The sequence below is a fragment of the Leptonotus elevatus genome, chromosome 10 (genome assembly GCF_054856555.1).
Source record: "Leptonotus elevatus isolate MCC_2025b chromosome 10, RoL_Lele_1.0, whole genome shotgun sequence".
Taxonomy (NCBI): Eukaryota; Metazoa; Chordata; class Actinopteri; order Syngnathiformes; family Syngnathidae; genus Leptonotus; species Leptonotus elevatus.
In genome coordinates this window covers 14135735-14152437 of record NC_141248.1, presented here as the reverse complement: position 1 = coordinate 14152437, position 16703 = coordinate 14135735, and the positions used below count along the sequence as shown (strand labels likewise).

The 16703-nt window shown below is 39.8% G+C and overlaps 1 protein-coding gene across 2 annotated transcripts in view; it reads right to left on the bottom strand.

The window, feature by feature from the left end:
- tex264a (testis expressed 264, ER-phagy receptor a) overlaps positions 1–16077 on the bottom strand; it is a 60888-nt gene extending 44811 nt beyond the window's left edge. Inside the window, exons 1-2 of one of the 2 annotated variants that reach the window (XM_086086839.1) lie at positions 15933–16077; positions 15416–15792 (exon numbers count right to left, since the gene is read on the bottom strand). In XM_086086839.1, coding sequence (XP_085942965.1) covers positions 15416–15673 — 258 coding nt within the window. In that variant the 5' untranslated portion in view covers positions 15674–15792; positions 15933–16077. The other variant, XM_086086838.1, reaches the window with a different exon arrangement.
- Positions 16078–16703: the final 626 nt, after the last annotated feature.

Genomic DNA, 16703 nt, shown 5'->3' with positions numbered 1-16703 from the left:
GGTTCTTGCTCTGACAAAGATCGTCTTTGAAGATCAATTGAAAATTTAAATAAGCGTATACTGATTCATCCATTGACTTCTTGGATATGACATTCATAAAAAGTGACCCAGATGAGGTGAAATGTGAGATGAAAAAGAATGTGAGATATCCCTTTATAAATGATGGATTTACTGGTTTGACCTTGGGATAATGGTAGTGTAGTGGATCAGATAGCTGACTTTAGTCTAAACTGGCTGGGGATCAAATCTAAATGACCCATTAGTCTCTCAACAGCACAAATGTCAAAGAAAATGGATGCTTTGCCCGTTTCAGTACTTCAACCAACTTATGTCGGATATCCTTTACAATGGCATTTAGGCTGTCTGAAAAGGTCTGATCTAACCTAAACTGTGTTAGATCCAATGAAAGCTGGCAGTCTACTTTACAGACGGTCAGCAGCACAAAGCTCAACACTGTGGAGGTAAATATAGAAAGCCTTGACATTAACTTGTGGAGATGTTGTACGTTCACATCGGCTAAAGAGAGAGCAAGACCAGCGAGCTGACAGCTATGGAGAACATTGGACCCACAGGCTACCAAGAGTATATCTCAGCCTTACATGTCTGAGGCATTGTGAGATAAGACACACTAACAAACAATAACAATGCAGGTGAACAAGGGTCTGCAAAGAAATAAAGTACCTTGTAGCTGTGCACTGTCAAACGTTACAAAATACTCTGCAATGACAAATGTTCTTGTCCAGACAGAATAAGTTCAGCATGCTTTGAATCATGACTGGCCAGGAATAAGTGATGGAAATATGTCTGTTCCGGGTTCCACGCATCAGCGTCGTTTCCGGCCACTGATGGCCGCGTTCCAAAATTCACCCCATAGTCTCAACTCGGACAACTGAGACAGACACACTACACACTCGCACCCGTCGATGGGAACACGCAACCGAGGGGCCCAAAGGCGGGAGCGCAAGAACTGAGACGCGGCCCACACGTCGCAAACAGGAAATGGAAACAAAACTGATGTGTGACAACCAGGAAGTCGGAAGTCCCGCCTCCTCCGTGGCATATAACCCATAGACAATAGAAAGTCGATTATGGCTTGAGCATGATGCAGTAATCAACAGTGTCTTAGCCTATTATCATTATGATAATTATTAATTAATTAATTAATTAATATTATAAACTATTGTCTTCCATTATATCACTCTCACAGTGTGCAAACAACTCTGCATGCAGATGTAACAGCAACAGAATGACAATCACAAAGCCACTTGTCAGTCACATGAAGATGTGACAGCGCATCACCCACACGCGCATCTGGTTGCTGTTTCAGCTTCCAAGCAAGCTTCTCGGCTAGGCGCTGTCTTTGTTTGAGCAGTCCAATATATTTTTGTTAACTCAAACAGTCACACTAGCCAGGATCGCCAAACATCTATAAGATCCAACAGCCAACACTGTAGTAATGTAGTTAAGGAACATAGTATAAGATAGTGTAAAGGGAACGATCCCTGCCGCAAGTAAAGTGTGAGTAATATATATTTTTATTTGAATTTCACATTTTAAATCCGGTAGATTAAACCTTATATATACTGTATACCACAAACGATGATACTAAAACAGTTTCACATCACTTCAAACTCATCTTACATCATTGCCTTTAAAATAAATATCTTATAGATCATTTGAAAATGCACATGCGCCAAAGACTCTCCACAGTATCCACTAACATCTCAGGCTAAATTTAACTAAACTAAATGGTAACCTCGCTATTAGTTTAGCCATCATGCTAATGCTAACATGCAAAACTCATGTTTTTTTTAAAATTGTAGTTTAACTCTACTCTAGCTATTAGGTATTAGCTTAGCAATTAACTTGTCATGCTAATGCTGGCATTGCATGCTAATCGTCAATGCTAAATACCACATTGCCTGCAATTGTGATGAACTGGAGCCATGCAAGCCTATTTTAGCTTGTGGTTTTGTTTAGTGGGATTAATACTGTAAAAATGTACTATTCCTTAGTTATCTAATGTATGTTTATGAACTAAATGCAACGATAATCGAACTTTCTTTCAACCTGACTGTGACACACCTCAAATTCAAATAAACTATAAAGAAGGGGAAAAAACAGGTGTCGTCTGAGTTTAACACCGACATTCTTGCAGTTGTTTGCAAAAATGTGGCAAAACATCAAATAACTCGACACTTATTGTACACTGGACATTGTGATGCGAAAAGCCATGCAATTCACCAAAAATGTAGGGAAAAATGTGACTTGACAAACCTTTTAGGGTTCCACTGAAAGGAAAAAAGCACTCAATTCAAGAGTGCACAACATATTCTTTGATCAACTGAAACAGTAAAACTCTGCAAGCAACACGCCTTATTACGTGTAGAAATGTTGAAGTAAGTCATGAAGAAAGTTGAAAATGACATGGCGTGGAAAAACCAAGCCAAGCAGTAAATAAGAAGCTTTGGAGCAGCACCGAGCTTGCGCTATCATGAATTTAAGATCGACATCAACACTGACGGAGACGTGACTGAAATATTTAACCTTGACGTTAGCAACATAACCTCTCCAGAAACATTTTTGATGAAAAGAGAGACTTTAGAACATGCGAAATAAGTCGTTTTGCATCCCAGTTTGCGAGGCAACATGTTAATTAACCGCCTAATCAAAACAAATTGAATAGCAAAACTGAGAATCAAATGCCATGTTAAGTCACTTATGCGTGGATAGTGGGTAGTCGAGACAAGATCTGAGATCGGTGCTACTTACGCGCAACAGCTAGCTAGCATCAAGCTTTGGCTGCGGCTGGTTGCAGCAAAACACGTTACAGAGTCGCTAGTCAACGCCTGGCCGTGGCAGCGAATAAGCTACATTTCTGTCAAGTATCGTTCTCACAAAAGGATGACGAGGAAAGAAGGACAAGCCATACATATGCTAATTGTTACGCTAACCTAAAACTGACATGGCTAGCACGTTTAAAACCAGAATAATGTGCTTGAGTACTTTTCACAGACTTATGTCAGGAACTACGTTAAAGCGGAGAACATCCATAGAAGGCGGATTAAATGAATAATGTTATTTTTCGGTTTTCACAATAGATTCCTGAGTTTTGATTTTGACTTTTGAGGTCTGCACAATAATTGTTCTTATTTTCTTTTTTGTAACCAATTTAGCTTTTCTTTACAAGAAAATGCCTTCAGCTGCTATAAACAATGTGACTTTAAGAAATGAAAACTGTTGGTTATATAAAAAAGAAAACCAATTCTTCATTCGTTATATAGTCATACAATACTATGTATTGTTTAATAAAACCTTATATAAAATAAAAATTGTCATTGATTGCTGCGCAAAGAAAATAATATATTGCGCCTTGCAGTATATGATATATTTCTATATAAAAACAGTGCTGTTTCTTTTCAGACCAACATGCTGCTACTTGCCGCTCAATGACAGCACCCGTCTGTGGAGGGCTGGCGCTGAGGGGGGGGCACAGATGGGAGCAACCATCACTCATCCACAAGTGTCTGGCATCTCCACATAATTATCACATCGAAAACGCTGCTCTTCGTATCTGTCTCATTTTCGCACCTTGTGAGATATGCGTTATGCTGCACTTTAGCGCACAGGAATTCAGCACTATTAAATATATTGTATTAGATTAAATTCCACAATGCCTTCCAATGCCTGCATCTTATAGGCAATGGTAACAATAGATATTGGTTCCATCGGAGTCTACACTGTCACCTGGCAGAGAGCCACAGCGGCGTGTTCAGCAGCTGCCTTCTGCAGCTTTTGACAGTGAATTATTCATTCAAGAAAGAGCGGCGGGACATCCTGGCTCTGTCAATAGCTGTGTCTGCACTGTCAGACTACATTACGACCGCCATGATATGTCTATTGTAAAGGACGTGGCGCTCGCGTTGAGAGCAAAAGGAACACATTAAAAACAGTACAGTGGTATTTTTTAGTTTAAATAAAATAATAACTGCATTCCTATGGGGAAGCGGAGGGTATTTACTTCCGTTAATTAGGACCCGCTATCACATTTGGATTTCAAAAGAGGAGAGTAAAAAAAAATAATTGTCACTCAAGAAATTGAAGAATAATCTCAGCATAGTTAATTCTGAGCTTGCCCGTTTTGACCTTATTGTTGCCATCAAGATTTACGAGTGAGTGAGAGTTGGTCGACATGAGCCTCTTTGCTTTGTCATAACAAATACATCAGGCTAGCAACAAGCCTCCTGCGTTCCCTTTCAACACAGACACCCAGTGATAGTACACAACAACAATATAAGCAGGCTCACGCCGAGCGGACAATATCTCCCACTTTTCTTCTTTTGGCACAATGCTGCCATCTCTCACGCTCGATTCTGATTATGAGACGAGGGAGTGTTTGCCAAAGCCGTAGCTCGCTAATGATATCATGTCGGACTCCCGCTGTCATTCTCATCCTACACAGTTGCACAAACAAAGAGGAGTTCTGCTTCCACAAGACAGATAGCTTCAGAAACAAAAGGCAATTAGGATACGAGTTAGAAAACCCCTTTTTAACACAGTTAGCTTGACTTTTAGGTCTGATTGGGTTGATTTGGGATGGCCATTGGATTTTGGATTATCTATGTTACACTGTCTGCACACCCAACAAATTAGCTGCCTAAACGGGTTGCTAACATACATACAGAATGCTAATCAGTTTCTGGGGGCTGTTCGAGCACGATTTGTTGTGAATTTGAATTCATTTTACCCTCAAGAAGTCAGTGAATAATTAACCTATTACGGATACCAAACATTTATCATAAAACTACTCTTGAAATAGTATTTTAGCTGAAAAGACTCCAAATAATGTTGTTCGTTGTTTTATCAGTCAAACGGAGTCCTTCAAATGTCAGTCCCGAGCGTCCATGCAAAGCAACAGTAAGCCGCTTCCAAAACATTGGGTTTCTCTCGGGTAGCTGCAGGACAGGCTTCTGGGACTTTTGATGAAGCGGAGCATGAGACTCCGGGATAGACTGCGGAGCCTTCACCTCAGCCGCAAGACAGAATCTGAACTCGAGCTCTCGGACCGAAGACACATATGGCGAACCTCGGTTGAAGGTTTGAGCCACTTGGTTCTAAAGGTTTTCCCCTCACAAACGGTGCCGTTCTCATCTCTACCGGATTTCTTTAAGCAATGTCTCTGAGGGTCTGTTGGGAGAAAAAGTCATTTCAAAAGCAATTCTTTGCCTGAGGCTACAAGGGCTATTTTTGATGGATGAGGGCTCTTAAACAATAAAAAGGTACAGCTGACAGAGGTAATTCTGTATTAGCAGACACATAATGACGATTTACTCTCTTCATCTTGCCCGCTCTTGACCCTGCATCTCTTCCCTCCTGGCTATCAGCACTCGGTGTGGATTGTTTAGACGGCTGGCCCGTGCTGCAATTGGTCAAAGCTAAACGTGGCAGCTTTATACGTGGTGTGTAGAGGTGGTACTTGTTCAAGCCAGGCCAACTCTAGCTTCAGGCTGCAGGACACCAGGCTAAAACCCAACAGCCAAGAAACCGATATGATTTTATTATGACGACTCAGCTCCTTGAGAGTCTGCTGTAATGTTTTCTCCTAGCAGCTCTTACTAATATTGAGGCTGTACTTAAAAAGACCTTTGAGGCACTCCCAAAAAAATTGCAGCTCTCTCAGCTTTTGCAGTGACGTGAGTAGAAATAAAATCATCTCAAAAATATCAAAAATTCATACTTATTTTACCGTTTCACTCCCAACTTTAATATAAGTTATATTGAGCTTTTATGTGAATTTGTGCTCCCATTTGTTCACCTTGAGCTTGGAGTACCTCAGGGTTCAATACTTGCACCCTTGTTGTTTATTATTATACGATGACAACATGAGGCACGATTCCTTAAATGCCAACAAGTACAATCCTATTTATTATTATCTTTTTGATGTTGACCCAACATGTCACTCACCAAATTGCATTACTGTTATAACTCTCCAGGGTGGCCACGTGGTTTGTACCTTACAGTAGGTTCCGGCTTTCCTGCGTCGAGTTCAAACGTAAGGGTGATTGAAGCCTATAAATCAGAGGTGGGCAATCTTGGTCCTCGAGGGCCGGAGTCCTGCAGGTTTTGGAGGTTTCCCTCTTCCAACACAAGCTGATTCCAATCAGCAGGATCGTTCTCAGGCTTATGCAGAGCTTGATGATGAGCTGATCATATATCAGCTGTGTTGGAGAACGGAAACATCCAAAACCAGCAGGACTGCGGCCCTCCAGGACCGGAGTTTGACACCTATGTTCTATAGTGTCAGGCAGTCTAGAAGAGTACTTGATGTGGCTGGTAAATGTAATCTAATACAACAAACAATAATTCCAGCTACCAAAAATGAGCCAATGTCCTTGATTAAAACAACTTCAACAACAACAAAACTGAATATTGACATCACATTAATAACAGCTCAGTTTATTAGTCCCCTTCACAAAAACAATAAATCCTCGCCTAATATTTTTATCATCTGTGACCATCATTTGACATTGAGCATCGAGTTAACGAGCTTTTTCTGTCTAATGTCCACTACTGATCTTGATCTATTAAATTTTTTACAGCAACTCCCCACTTAGTCAGTATTTGATTTTAGCAACAATACAAAAATTAACTTGCCACATTCCCAGTTCTCGCTTCATAACTCATTCACTCCCAGCCATTTTCACAGAAGCAATCCCGTTCACTGTATACTGGATTTTGACTGATTTTGCAAGGCCCACAGAATATTGTCTTCTATTGCTATAAAAACATGGAACCTACCTAAAGAAAAATTAGAGTCTCTTCTTTCATCAGGGAAAAAAGTATATTTCTATCTGATTCCGTTTACAGCAATTAGCATTAGAATATAGCTAAGTTTCATCATTATTCACAAATCTATTTAGAAATGTGAGTAATGAGCTTTTTTTTTTAACACGGCCCCTGGTTGATCTCCTTTGCTCTGCTGCCCCCTGCTGGCCATTTGTGTAATAACTACCATTTCTTCAACCGTTCTTTGCAGTTGAGAGGCTGCATCAAAGCCTTCTGTATGCTCTAGCATAAAAAAACGTAAACTTAAATACGTCTTTGGGAGACTTAAAACATTTAAAATAGAACATATTTATACGTTTTGGGGAGCAAATGAGTTAATTACAAATCCCTACAAGATCTTGCTGGTGTGACCATTCACTACCACCTACGCAATCTCATTCTGTTCAGTTGTTCTCAGCGTGATTTCACACCTATTTCTGGAATACTAAGGCAGATAAGTGTGGGCGAATATTGGCGCACACAAGCAGAGAGGGTGACATATGGAGAGCAAGGAGCACAGTAGATTACAGGCTTATAAATGCCTCAACAAGAGCTGTCTCGAGACTCAGCGTGTCAGAGCGATAACCTGTCTTCGCCGATTGGATCCCATCCCTCCTCAACCTAGCCCATATGAGGATGAGATGAGGAAGGACCAGGAGAGAACTGGAAAGTAATAGGGCTGTGCAGCATGATGTGATGGGCCGTCTGCTGTCACGTCAATGGATGGGACGTAGCAGGGAAGCAAGTGAGCTTCACCCTCATGCTCATGCAAATGAAGCACTGTTGATCGATTATCGTAACATTAATTAATGTTAATCGTTTTTTTAAAGAAAGAACATATATGTGTTGTACATCCCATTAGGACAAGGTGTAATGATACTGTTCTCGAATTCTGATTAAACACACGAACTGAGGCTACATTCCCAATTAGATTTTTTTTGTGTTAAATCCGATCTTAATATATATATATATATATATATATATATATATATATATATATATATATATATATATACTCGTTCACATTACAAAAACAAATGTGACTTCTAATTTGCATGGAACGCATGCTATGTTCACGTGATTTCAAGATGGCAGCCCCCAACGATTTTGTCTGCGGATAACTTTGTTGGTATGTTGCCTCATCCAATTTCATGAACTAAAGACATTGACCAAAAGAGGCGTTTTACTGATGAGGCATCGAAACAATAGCCTGTTAGCATAGTTGCCTTAAAGCCTTTTCACACTGCACGTAGCAGGGCGCAGTGCACCGCTGACAAACCCATTCATTGTGTATGTGTTGCGCGATGACGGAACGCCGTGCAAGGTGGGCATTTATCGTCATGGCACTGCGCCACAGGTTGAAAAAAATTTCAATTCGGCAGCAGCAACGTTGCGATGTCCGATGGCTCATCCAACAGGAGAGGGGTTGGCAGAGTGATTTCAGAGTGCTAACAGTAATAGACCAACCAGCAGGAAAAGCATCCATGCTAGGGCAAGCTTGCACCATAACAATGTTATCCCTGTGCTCTGCCCAATCATGGACACCCCAAAAAAAAACTAAGTGCAGTGTGAAAAGGCATTAAGTCATATTTGAATGTTTTTAGAAAACATATCAAGCACATTGGTATATTTTTATCAATTGGGTAACACTTATGAGCATTTCAAAAAGACTTCCTGATTACGCTAATAGGCTAACAAAATGGTCCTGCACCAAACTAAACTCTCTCAACCTGTTTACTTTCTGCTTCTCTTTTAATTGAACTGGTTCAGCAGCAAATTAAATTGTGCCCTCTGGAGGATGCTCTATGTGCCTTAATTTCTTCAAGAGATGACAACCTCAGTGATTGACTGACACACGATCAATCGAATCCTTATTCCACCCATCTTCAACATCCACAGCAATTATGAGACTCCAATGGCCCTTGGTCATTTTTTTTTCTGTCAATCCACCAAATAACCAAGTGCAGTACAGCTCTGGTCTTTTCTGGTCCTTGAGGCGATGCTTAGAGATTGCTGGTAATTACACGCGGCATCCTGGGAGCTCTGGCATGCATAATTAGTGGCAATGGCGGGGAGCCGGCTGGAGGCGGGGACGTGGTTATCCTTGGCCGCAGTTGCGCAGCTGATCGTCCAGCTGGCCGAAGCGCGGCCCTTCGGCCAGATGTCGCATAGCGAGGAGATGGTCTTCTCTAATAGCAGAGATGAACAAATCGCTCGCTCGTCTGCATTTGCTGACTGCCTCGCCTACTAATGTTTTACTCCCTTTCGCATCTATGATTAATACCGGGTCGTTTTATCCATTTTTCTGTGCATCGGGGCGAAAAACAAACGAGCCACAGAAATGATCGTGTGGAAGATTTAAAGACATTTTTCAACACCTTGTTTTACTGACTAATAGCAGTATGTGTGCTAATGTCTTAGTCTGCAGCAAAAAAAAAAAAAGATGAACGGTGCATCCTTGAGCACACACGATGGGGGAAAAAAAAGACTGTCACCCAGCAAGCATGTTTCAATCTGGAAAGCTGTGCGCTCATTTCGCACTTGCTCTCTATGGAGGCGTCCATAAACATGAAATGGGAACTTCACGACAGGGACGGGCCCCGGCGTGCTGGCAGTGTTGAATCACAATGATTCTGGAAACTGCATAGCAGAGTATCAACATATTTATTTCTCATTTTATGTCCGCTTTTAAAAGTGGCAGCCCCTTGCGATGAGCCCTCCACCTATCATGTTGTTTCCGTCGACAGACATACACGCGGCGGTAAAATGCTAATAAATTTGATGGGGAGTGCAGCGGCACCCGGCGCTCTGATCAGAAATTCTCATTGATGAATTGGAGCACTGCGAGGCTCTCAAGGTGAGTCAAACTACATCTAATTTATACACCTCTTTCCAGCCAGCGCCACACCTCAACTCATCCCTCAGTGCCACTCCCACACATGTCTACGTGTGAAATGTTTTTCTCTCTCCTCTGCCTGCTATAAGAAGCCTCGGGAGCAACAGGAAAAATACACGTGAACAGTGAGCACAATATGACACCATTTAAAGACCAGCTGCATTTACAGAGCATTAAAAGTTGTACATTTTTAAACCAACACGTTTTCTGATAAAATGGGCCTCAAATTGCACAAAAATTGTCATCAAAGAAAAAATTATAATAATTTAAATCGGCCCTGGTATTTGATTTAAGACTGCTGACCCGGCCCCTGCCCAGCCCGACTCCTGACCACCCGTGCCTAACACATAGTTCTTCCACTGATATTGACTGATGTTGTTTTGCTGTCTATATTCAAAATGGTTTAATGGACTGGGGTAGAAATGGAGGAAAATAATAATTAAAAAGCACTGCATCGGCCCCAAAAGACACTGGCCCACCAGGCATCTGCCCTGAATGCCAGATGTCCAGTCCAGCCCTGGATGACATCACACACACGGCTCATCTAAAGCAATTCTCAATTCGATTTTTAAAATGTACAGATGGACGTTGTCATTTATTGATAATGTTTTTAAAAAAAGGAGTAAAATAGCAACTTGTAACAATAACAAAAAAATACAATTTAACATAGTTATCATTTAATAAAATGAAATTCATTATTTTACTGTGTTGTATTTTATGTAAAATTACTCATTTTAATAATAAAATAGTTCAAGAAAATAATAATAAAAACATATTGTAATTAATTAACCAATATTTAATCAAACAAAACATTTTAATTTATTCTCTAATTAGATAAATTTATTTAAAAAAAATAATAACTTCATTTTTCCTCAATTTGATTTTTAAAACGTACAGATGGACATGGTCATTTAATGATAATAAAAAAATAATAAAAATGTAAAAAAACAAACAATTAAATGTCAAATAGCAATAACAATACATTTTAAATACAATTTAAGATAGTTATCATTTAATAAAATGTAATTCAATATTTTACTGTTTTGTAATCTATGTAAAATAACAGATTTTAATAATAAAACAGTTAAAGAAAATAATAAAAACATATTGTAATTAATTAACCAATATTTGATCAAACAAAACATTTTAATTTATTATCTAATTAGAAAAATTTATGAAAGAGAATAACTTCATTTTACCCAATCAATACTTGGGGACAAAAATGGCTTCATTGTTTATATTTATTTATATTTTATATTTTTAATTTATGTATTAATTTGAAAGTAAACTTCAACTGGGAGAGACATTAAACACATACATAAGTCTCTTTTTTTTAAAGAGAGATGAGAGTTCTTTGCTCGCAAGTAAAAGCAAAAAAAAATACAAATAAAATAAAAAAAATCTAAGTTGTGTCCTTCATATCCCAAGGTACCACTAGAGACGATTATAAAAGCAACTTTATGGAGGGCGTCAACTGCTCACAGTTTTAATTATTGTACAAACAAATCGAATGTTGATCAGGATTCAGGACCCCAGAACGGATTGCGTTTGTTATCTCCACAGTTGCTCACTCCCTGCTAAATGATTGCATGCCCCCTGGCGACACACCCACAGGCCTCTGCCCACTCTCCTCGATGAATCTCGCAGCCAGACAGCCTGACTGCGGAGCGGTTACTCTTTTTACGCCCTGCTACACAACAAGAGCTTGTTTACCTCGTCTGGAAATCTGTTATAACAGCACTAGACAGAACAGGGAGAAACCCTTACGGTCCGGGTACTCACTCTTTGATCGTAAACGATAACATCAAACGTGGCTGATCTATGCTCGTTCGGTGCATCTGCAGGCCAGCAAATGACCCCTAGGCGGCACCCGGGCTAAACTGCTGAATCCCTTAGGCGTGCGTTTGCAATTACAAGCACATCTGCAAACAGTCGCAAGCATGGATGCTCATTACAAATCAAAACAGTTCAAGGGGGAGCAACGAGATGTTGCGCTAATTGGCCAGTGTTCACTCAAAGACCTAAACAATGCAAGATGAGAAGGTCGGCTACGCCACAGACAGTTTAAACCACACAAAGTTGCCACACTAGTCAAATGTGAACATTTGGACGTTGAGAAACTACACGGAAAGTCAATATCAAAGTTACTTAACGGAATAGCTGCAATCCATACTGCAATAAGCACGTATTCGAATCATGGGTGAGCTGGAGAATATCCATACCAAATGGCTTTTTGTAGGGGAACCGGGGTACACCCTGAACAAGACACCAGTGGTCAATTGCAGAGCGTATACACACGTGGACAAAATTGCTACAGTCAAATGGCTCTTAAATTTCTGAATAATTTGTGCAACTGTAGTCATGGGAACATCAAGCTGCCTTTACCTTTAAGGTTATTGTCTATATTTTGATTTCTAATCTTCTAAGACGACTTTCTCCATCACTTGCCCTGGTCCATGTTTAGTGTGGTACACACGATGTCAACCAAAAAGCACAATGACTACTTGCCACCCTTTAAAAGGCAGACTGACTGTTTACAAATTTGAAGACACTTGTAAATGGTAATTAGAGGTCACAAATTGTCAAATTATCAATTTTTTCTAGGGGTACCGTTATTTTGTCCGATTCAAGTTATTTCTTTCATTAACAGAGAGGTACCAACAATTTTTGCATGCCAATAATTGGAGAATATTTCATTTTATTTTATTTGATCAATTTAGAATCTGACATGCATGTTTTTGAAATGAAATGGAGAAAACCCACGCAAGCACAAGGAAAATATGCAAACACCACACAGGAAGGCTGGAGCTGAGATTCAAACTCCAAACCTCAAAAACGTGAACCATTAGTCCACCCACTCCACCGTGCTGTCTATATTGCATTTTATTTCTGTAGTTGATTACATTTAATAATCAATCGTAAAGAATGATAATCACCAGAAATTAATCTTAACACGCATTGCTGCAATTGGGAAGGATAGTGCTTCTACGCAACTCAAAGCCTGTGATAACAGTGCTGCCTAGTGGTCATAAGTATGATTACATGGGCATAGCGGGCAAAAAATCCTCAGTAATATGAGTATTTAACACAGTTACATATTTTAACCTGGAAGTTTGGAATTATTATATATTCCTTTTTTTTTTTTTTTTTTTTTTTTGCTATTAGGCAACTAATGCACTCATTAAGCTTCCACAAAAAACTAATTCCTAGTAATTTTTTGTGTGTGGTTAGTAAATAGACTGCAAAAGAGTAGACAAATAGCCATGTGTTAGTGTTAAGTGAATGTCAGTGGAGACGTTCCTGCTGACTATGTAACATTACGACCCAAATTAGTAACATTAAAACAAAATTAGCAGAGGACAAGCGCAACAAGACTGTGATTTGTTTAACAAATTCCTGTAAAAGCCAGCTGTGTGCGTCCCTCCCCCCCCCCCCCTATTTAGAGATGAAACAGGTCATGGAATACTGTTGCCGTGGCGGCGTGTATTATCACATAACAGCATCCTTGTGATCCCCTCCAAGTCTATCCAACAATGGTGTCACCAGCAGAAATGTTCTAAAAAAGCTCTTCGCTGAGCCGCTGGCCACAACCTTCCCGAAGTTTGACTCTCGCACTCAACCTCTCCACTGACACACTGACTTGACTGGGAAGCAGAGTACAAAGTTTCCCCCTGTGAGCAACTTTTATCACTCAAAAGAACGGCTCCACGCTGCAAAAAAACACAACTTTTATTGGAATAACTTGATTGTGAATTTTTCCTTCTCCTCTCTAATGTGGCTACAACTTAACAGTGTATCAGGCCGTGTGGAAACACACTGCCCCTAAGTGGCCAAATCGGGTACAACATGAACAGTGCTCCCAATAAAGGCACACACAAACAAAGGGAAGACAGTATAAAATAATTTAAATAAAATCGATTCTGAATCGTACTAAATGAGAATCATGATTCTTATGAGAATCATTTTTTGGGCACACCCTTATTACTTATACTGCCCAAAACGCATTTTTCACAAAAAATAGAGACTGGCGAATCCACTGGTGAATCCAAGGGTGCCGAAGTATGTGGCGGGCCACTGTAAATAAATTGTAAAGAATTGTAATGAAAACTAAACAGACTGTCGTAAGGCAAAGCTACCGGTATGTAATTGTTTTAAATATAAAATGTATAACTATCTTCATTTTATGTTCAGTTTAACAGTAGAACTCAACTGGGAGTGGAAATAAATCGTCTGTTTTGAAGAATTGTTCTCTTATATAATACAATAGATGTGAGAACGTATAATTATGACGATTACAGCCAGTTCCTTGGAACCTTTTTCTTGGCAAATCATTCAGATAATCATCCAACCATGACGGCATACTTTGCCGCAGACAATTTTCACCAGGACATGTTTGGAAAAAAAAGAAACATTTTCAGTCATGTTGAGACCCCAAAATCATTTGTCAGCAGAATAATAACAAAACAGCAATTCCAAGAAGGCCCTCACAATATTTTACCATTTAAGTATCTTGATTATAAGAGATTCTTTCTCTGGTGTTTTAAACATTACAGCGGTCGTGGCATAAACTTTACATTGTGTGGTGGTCTAATACATTTTGTTAAGTACTAAATGCTCTCATGTGTGACTGCTGCTCCCATCCGGGTGTACATTATTTACCACTGTTTGGACTGCTACGAGTCAAGTGTGCATTTCCTGTCTGACAGCTCTCTGCAGTGGAAAGATTCTGTTTGCGTCTTTGCAAAATTTGAGTCAAAGGAGGCAGCCCGCAGCCCGCAGCCCGCAGCCAGCATGTGAGGATGGAAAATATCAACAGTGCAACGTGGCATTTAACAGCTGACCGGTTTCATCATCCAGGCTGCTTTTCTCAAAAACGATTGCCTTTATGGTTAATCCCTCAAGGGCAAACTTTTCTTTTATAAGAGGCAGTTAATTAGCATCCAATCATCAAGTGATAAAACCATAGAACTTTAGCTAATTACATACAGTTACAAAGGTTCACTTATTGAAAGGAATAGACTAAAATAGCATAGAACTTTTGACCATGAAGTTCTGAATACAGCGGTGTTCTCGGTTTGCTACATTTTGACATGTTTTATATGTATGACCTAGGAGTGTTTTCTAGACAAATATTTATTGCAATTATGACATATAGAGTTTACAAACAGCGTTTGATTACTTGGTCTGGGCAACGGCATAGAAATATGTCATCATGCAGCACTAGTTAATATTTTCTTTTTCTTTTTTATAGTAATGGCCTAGTAGTATTTTTTTGGTTGCCATTTTCTGCACTCCATTCTGGGTGGACAGTAGTCCAACAGTTATCTGTTTATAATAGTACTACTTAGTTATTTTATATATTGTACATTCGTTTACTTTTATGTGTGTATGCATTGACTGTCATGACGTTATTGTGCTCCGCCTTCTTGGGTAGAAAAGGAGACATGAGCTCATGCTCATTAAGTTTTAATTTACGGATAAATAAAGGTTTTTGATTGATAGATTAGCAGACTATTCGATTAATCATTAGAATAACGTAGATAGAATTTTGAGGTAGTGGGGGGCGTGGCGTAATAGTGCCGCCTCTGTCTCGATTTGAGCCAGGAAAAAAACCCTGTCAAAGATGCTCTTATCATGAAAGAAAGTGCTGTGGTGTTATGTCATCATCACACAAACACAAACACACTCACGCACCTGCTCGGGGTCATCATAGTAGACACCGATTGTCCTCTGCTTGGGTCCAATACTGCACGTTTCTGTGAAGGCTGCCCCGCTGTCCTTGTAGGCTCCCTCTTTGAATTTATAAGCAAATGTAACATTTCTAATCGGGGGTGGTCCCGTCTTGACGTCCACGTCCGCCAGGAGGCCCGAGTAGATGAGGTAGCCCCCCACGGTGGCCAGCAAGCACAGCAGCAAGACGCCGATGAGGAGCAACAGAAGGAACTCAGACATGTTTTCGGTAAAGCAGCACCGCTGACTGCAGGTTGTTTGATTGGGGAAATCTGTCGAGCCTCAAATGTCCTCTTCCGGTTTCGACGCGGCGAATGTGGCCCAGCAGGTTCATACGACAGCTACAAGGGCAAGCAAGAGGGAGAAGAGGTGTTAAATGTGGTAGTCCGTTGGAAATACAGTTCAGGGACTCAGAAAAAGACACTTTGTTTACGGTGGTTTTCCCTAACAGTTGGATAAGCTTCCTGGATAGACCACCCACCTCAATTTAGAAGGGGTCGTCAGACAGACAGCTTTTCTTCAACATCGACGACATCATTACTAATCAAAAGCTAACGTCATTCGTTTTTTTTAACACTACAAAGCAAGCTACGATACGTTGTATTGTGGTATAAATTGTATTTGCTGATTAATGTATACATATTTACCACAAGCTACCCCGTGAATGTGTAGTGGTTCAGTCCAAAGCTGACAGCGAGAGCTCATTAGCATGAAAGTGTGGCAAAAAAAAAAGCATGCAAGTGTGGCATCCGTACTTCTCATTCGCTCGCGTTTCATTTATTAATTTTTTTGTGAGATTCAAACGTATTCTTTTTTTTAATTTAAGATGAATAAAGCTCCCGAGAGGGAAACTATGGAATTTCTTAGTTCACGTTTTAAACGATCAAAGTTTTAATTACGTGTTGTCATGTGACGCATCGACTTAAAAACGAAATATTTTGTGATGACATTTTTGCAGGATGTTTTTGTTTGTTTTTTAATTGCTGCTTTTACAATAATGGTCTTTTTTTTTCAATTTTATTTGTCTACTATACTTGTCCATTGATTAATTGCCTAGAATGGCATTCTTGTGGCAAATTTGCACTTATTCAAATGTCAATAAAAACGTATTTCAATCGCCTACAGCTTATGCCAGCAGTGTGCACCCTATTTATGGGATTTGCTAGAAACAAAGATCTCAGTGTTAACGTCAGTCCGTGTATTTTTATGCATTCTACAATCTCAAGTTTTGTGTCAGAAAAATCACAATAAT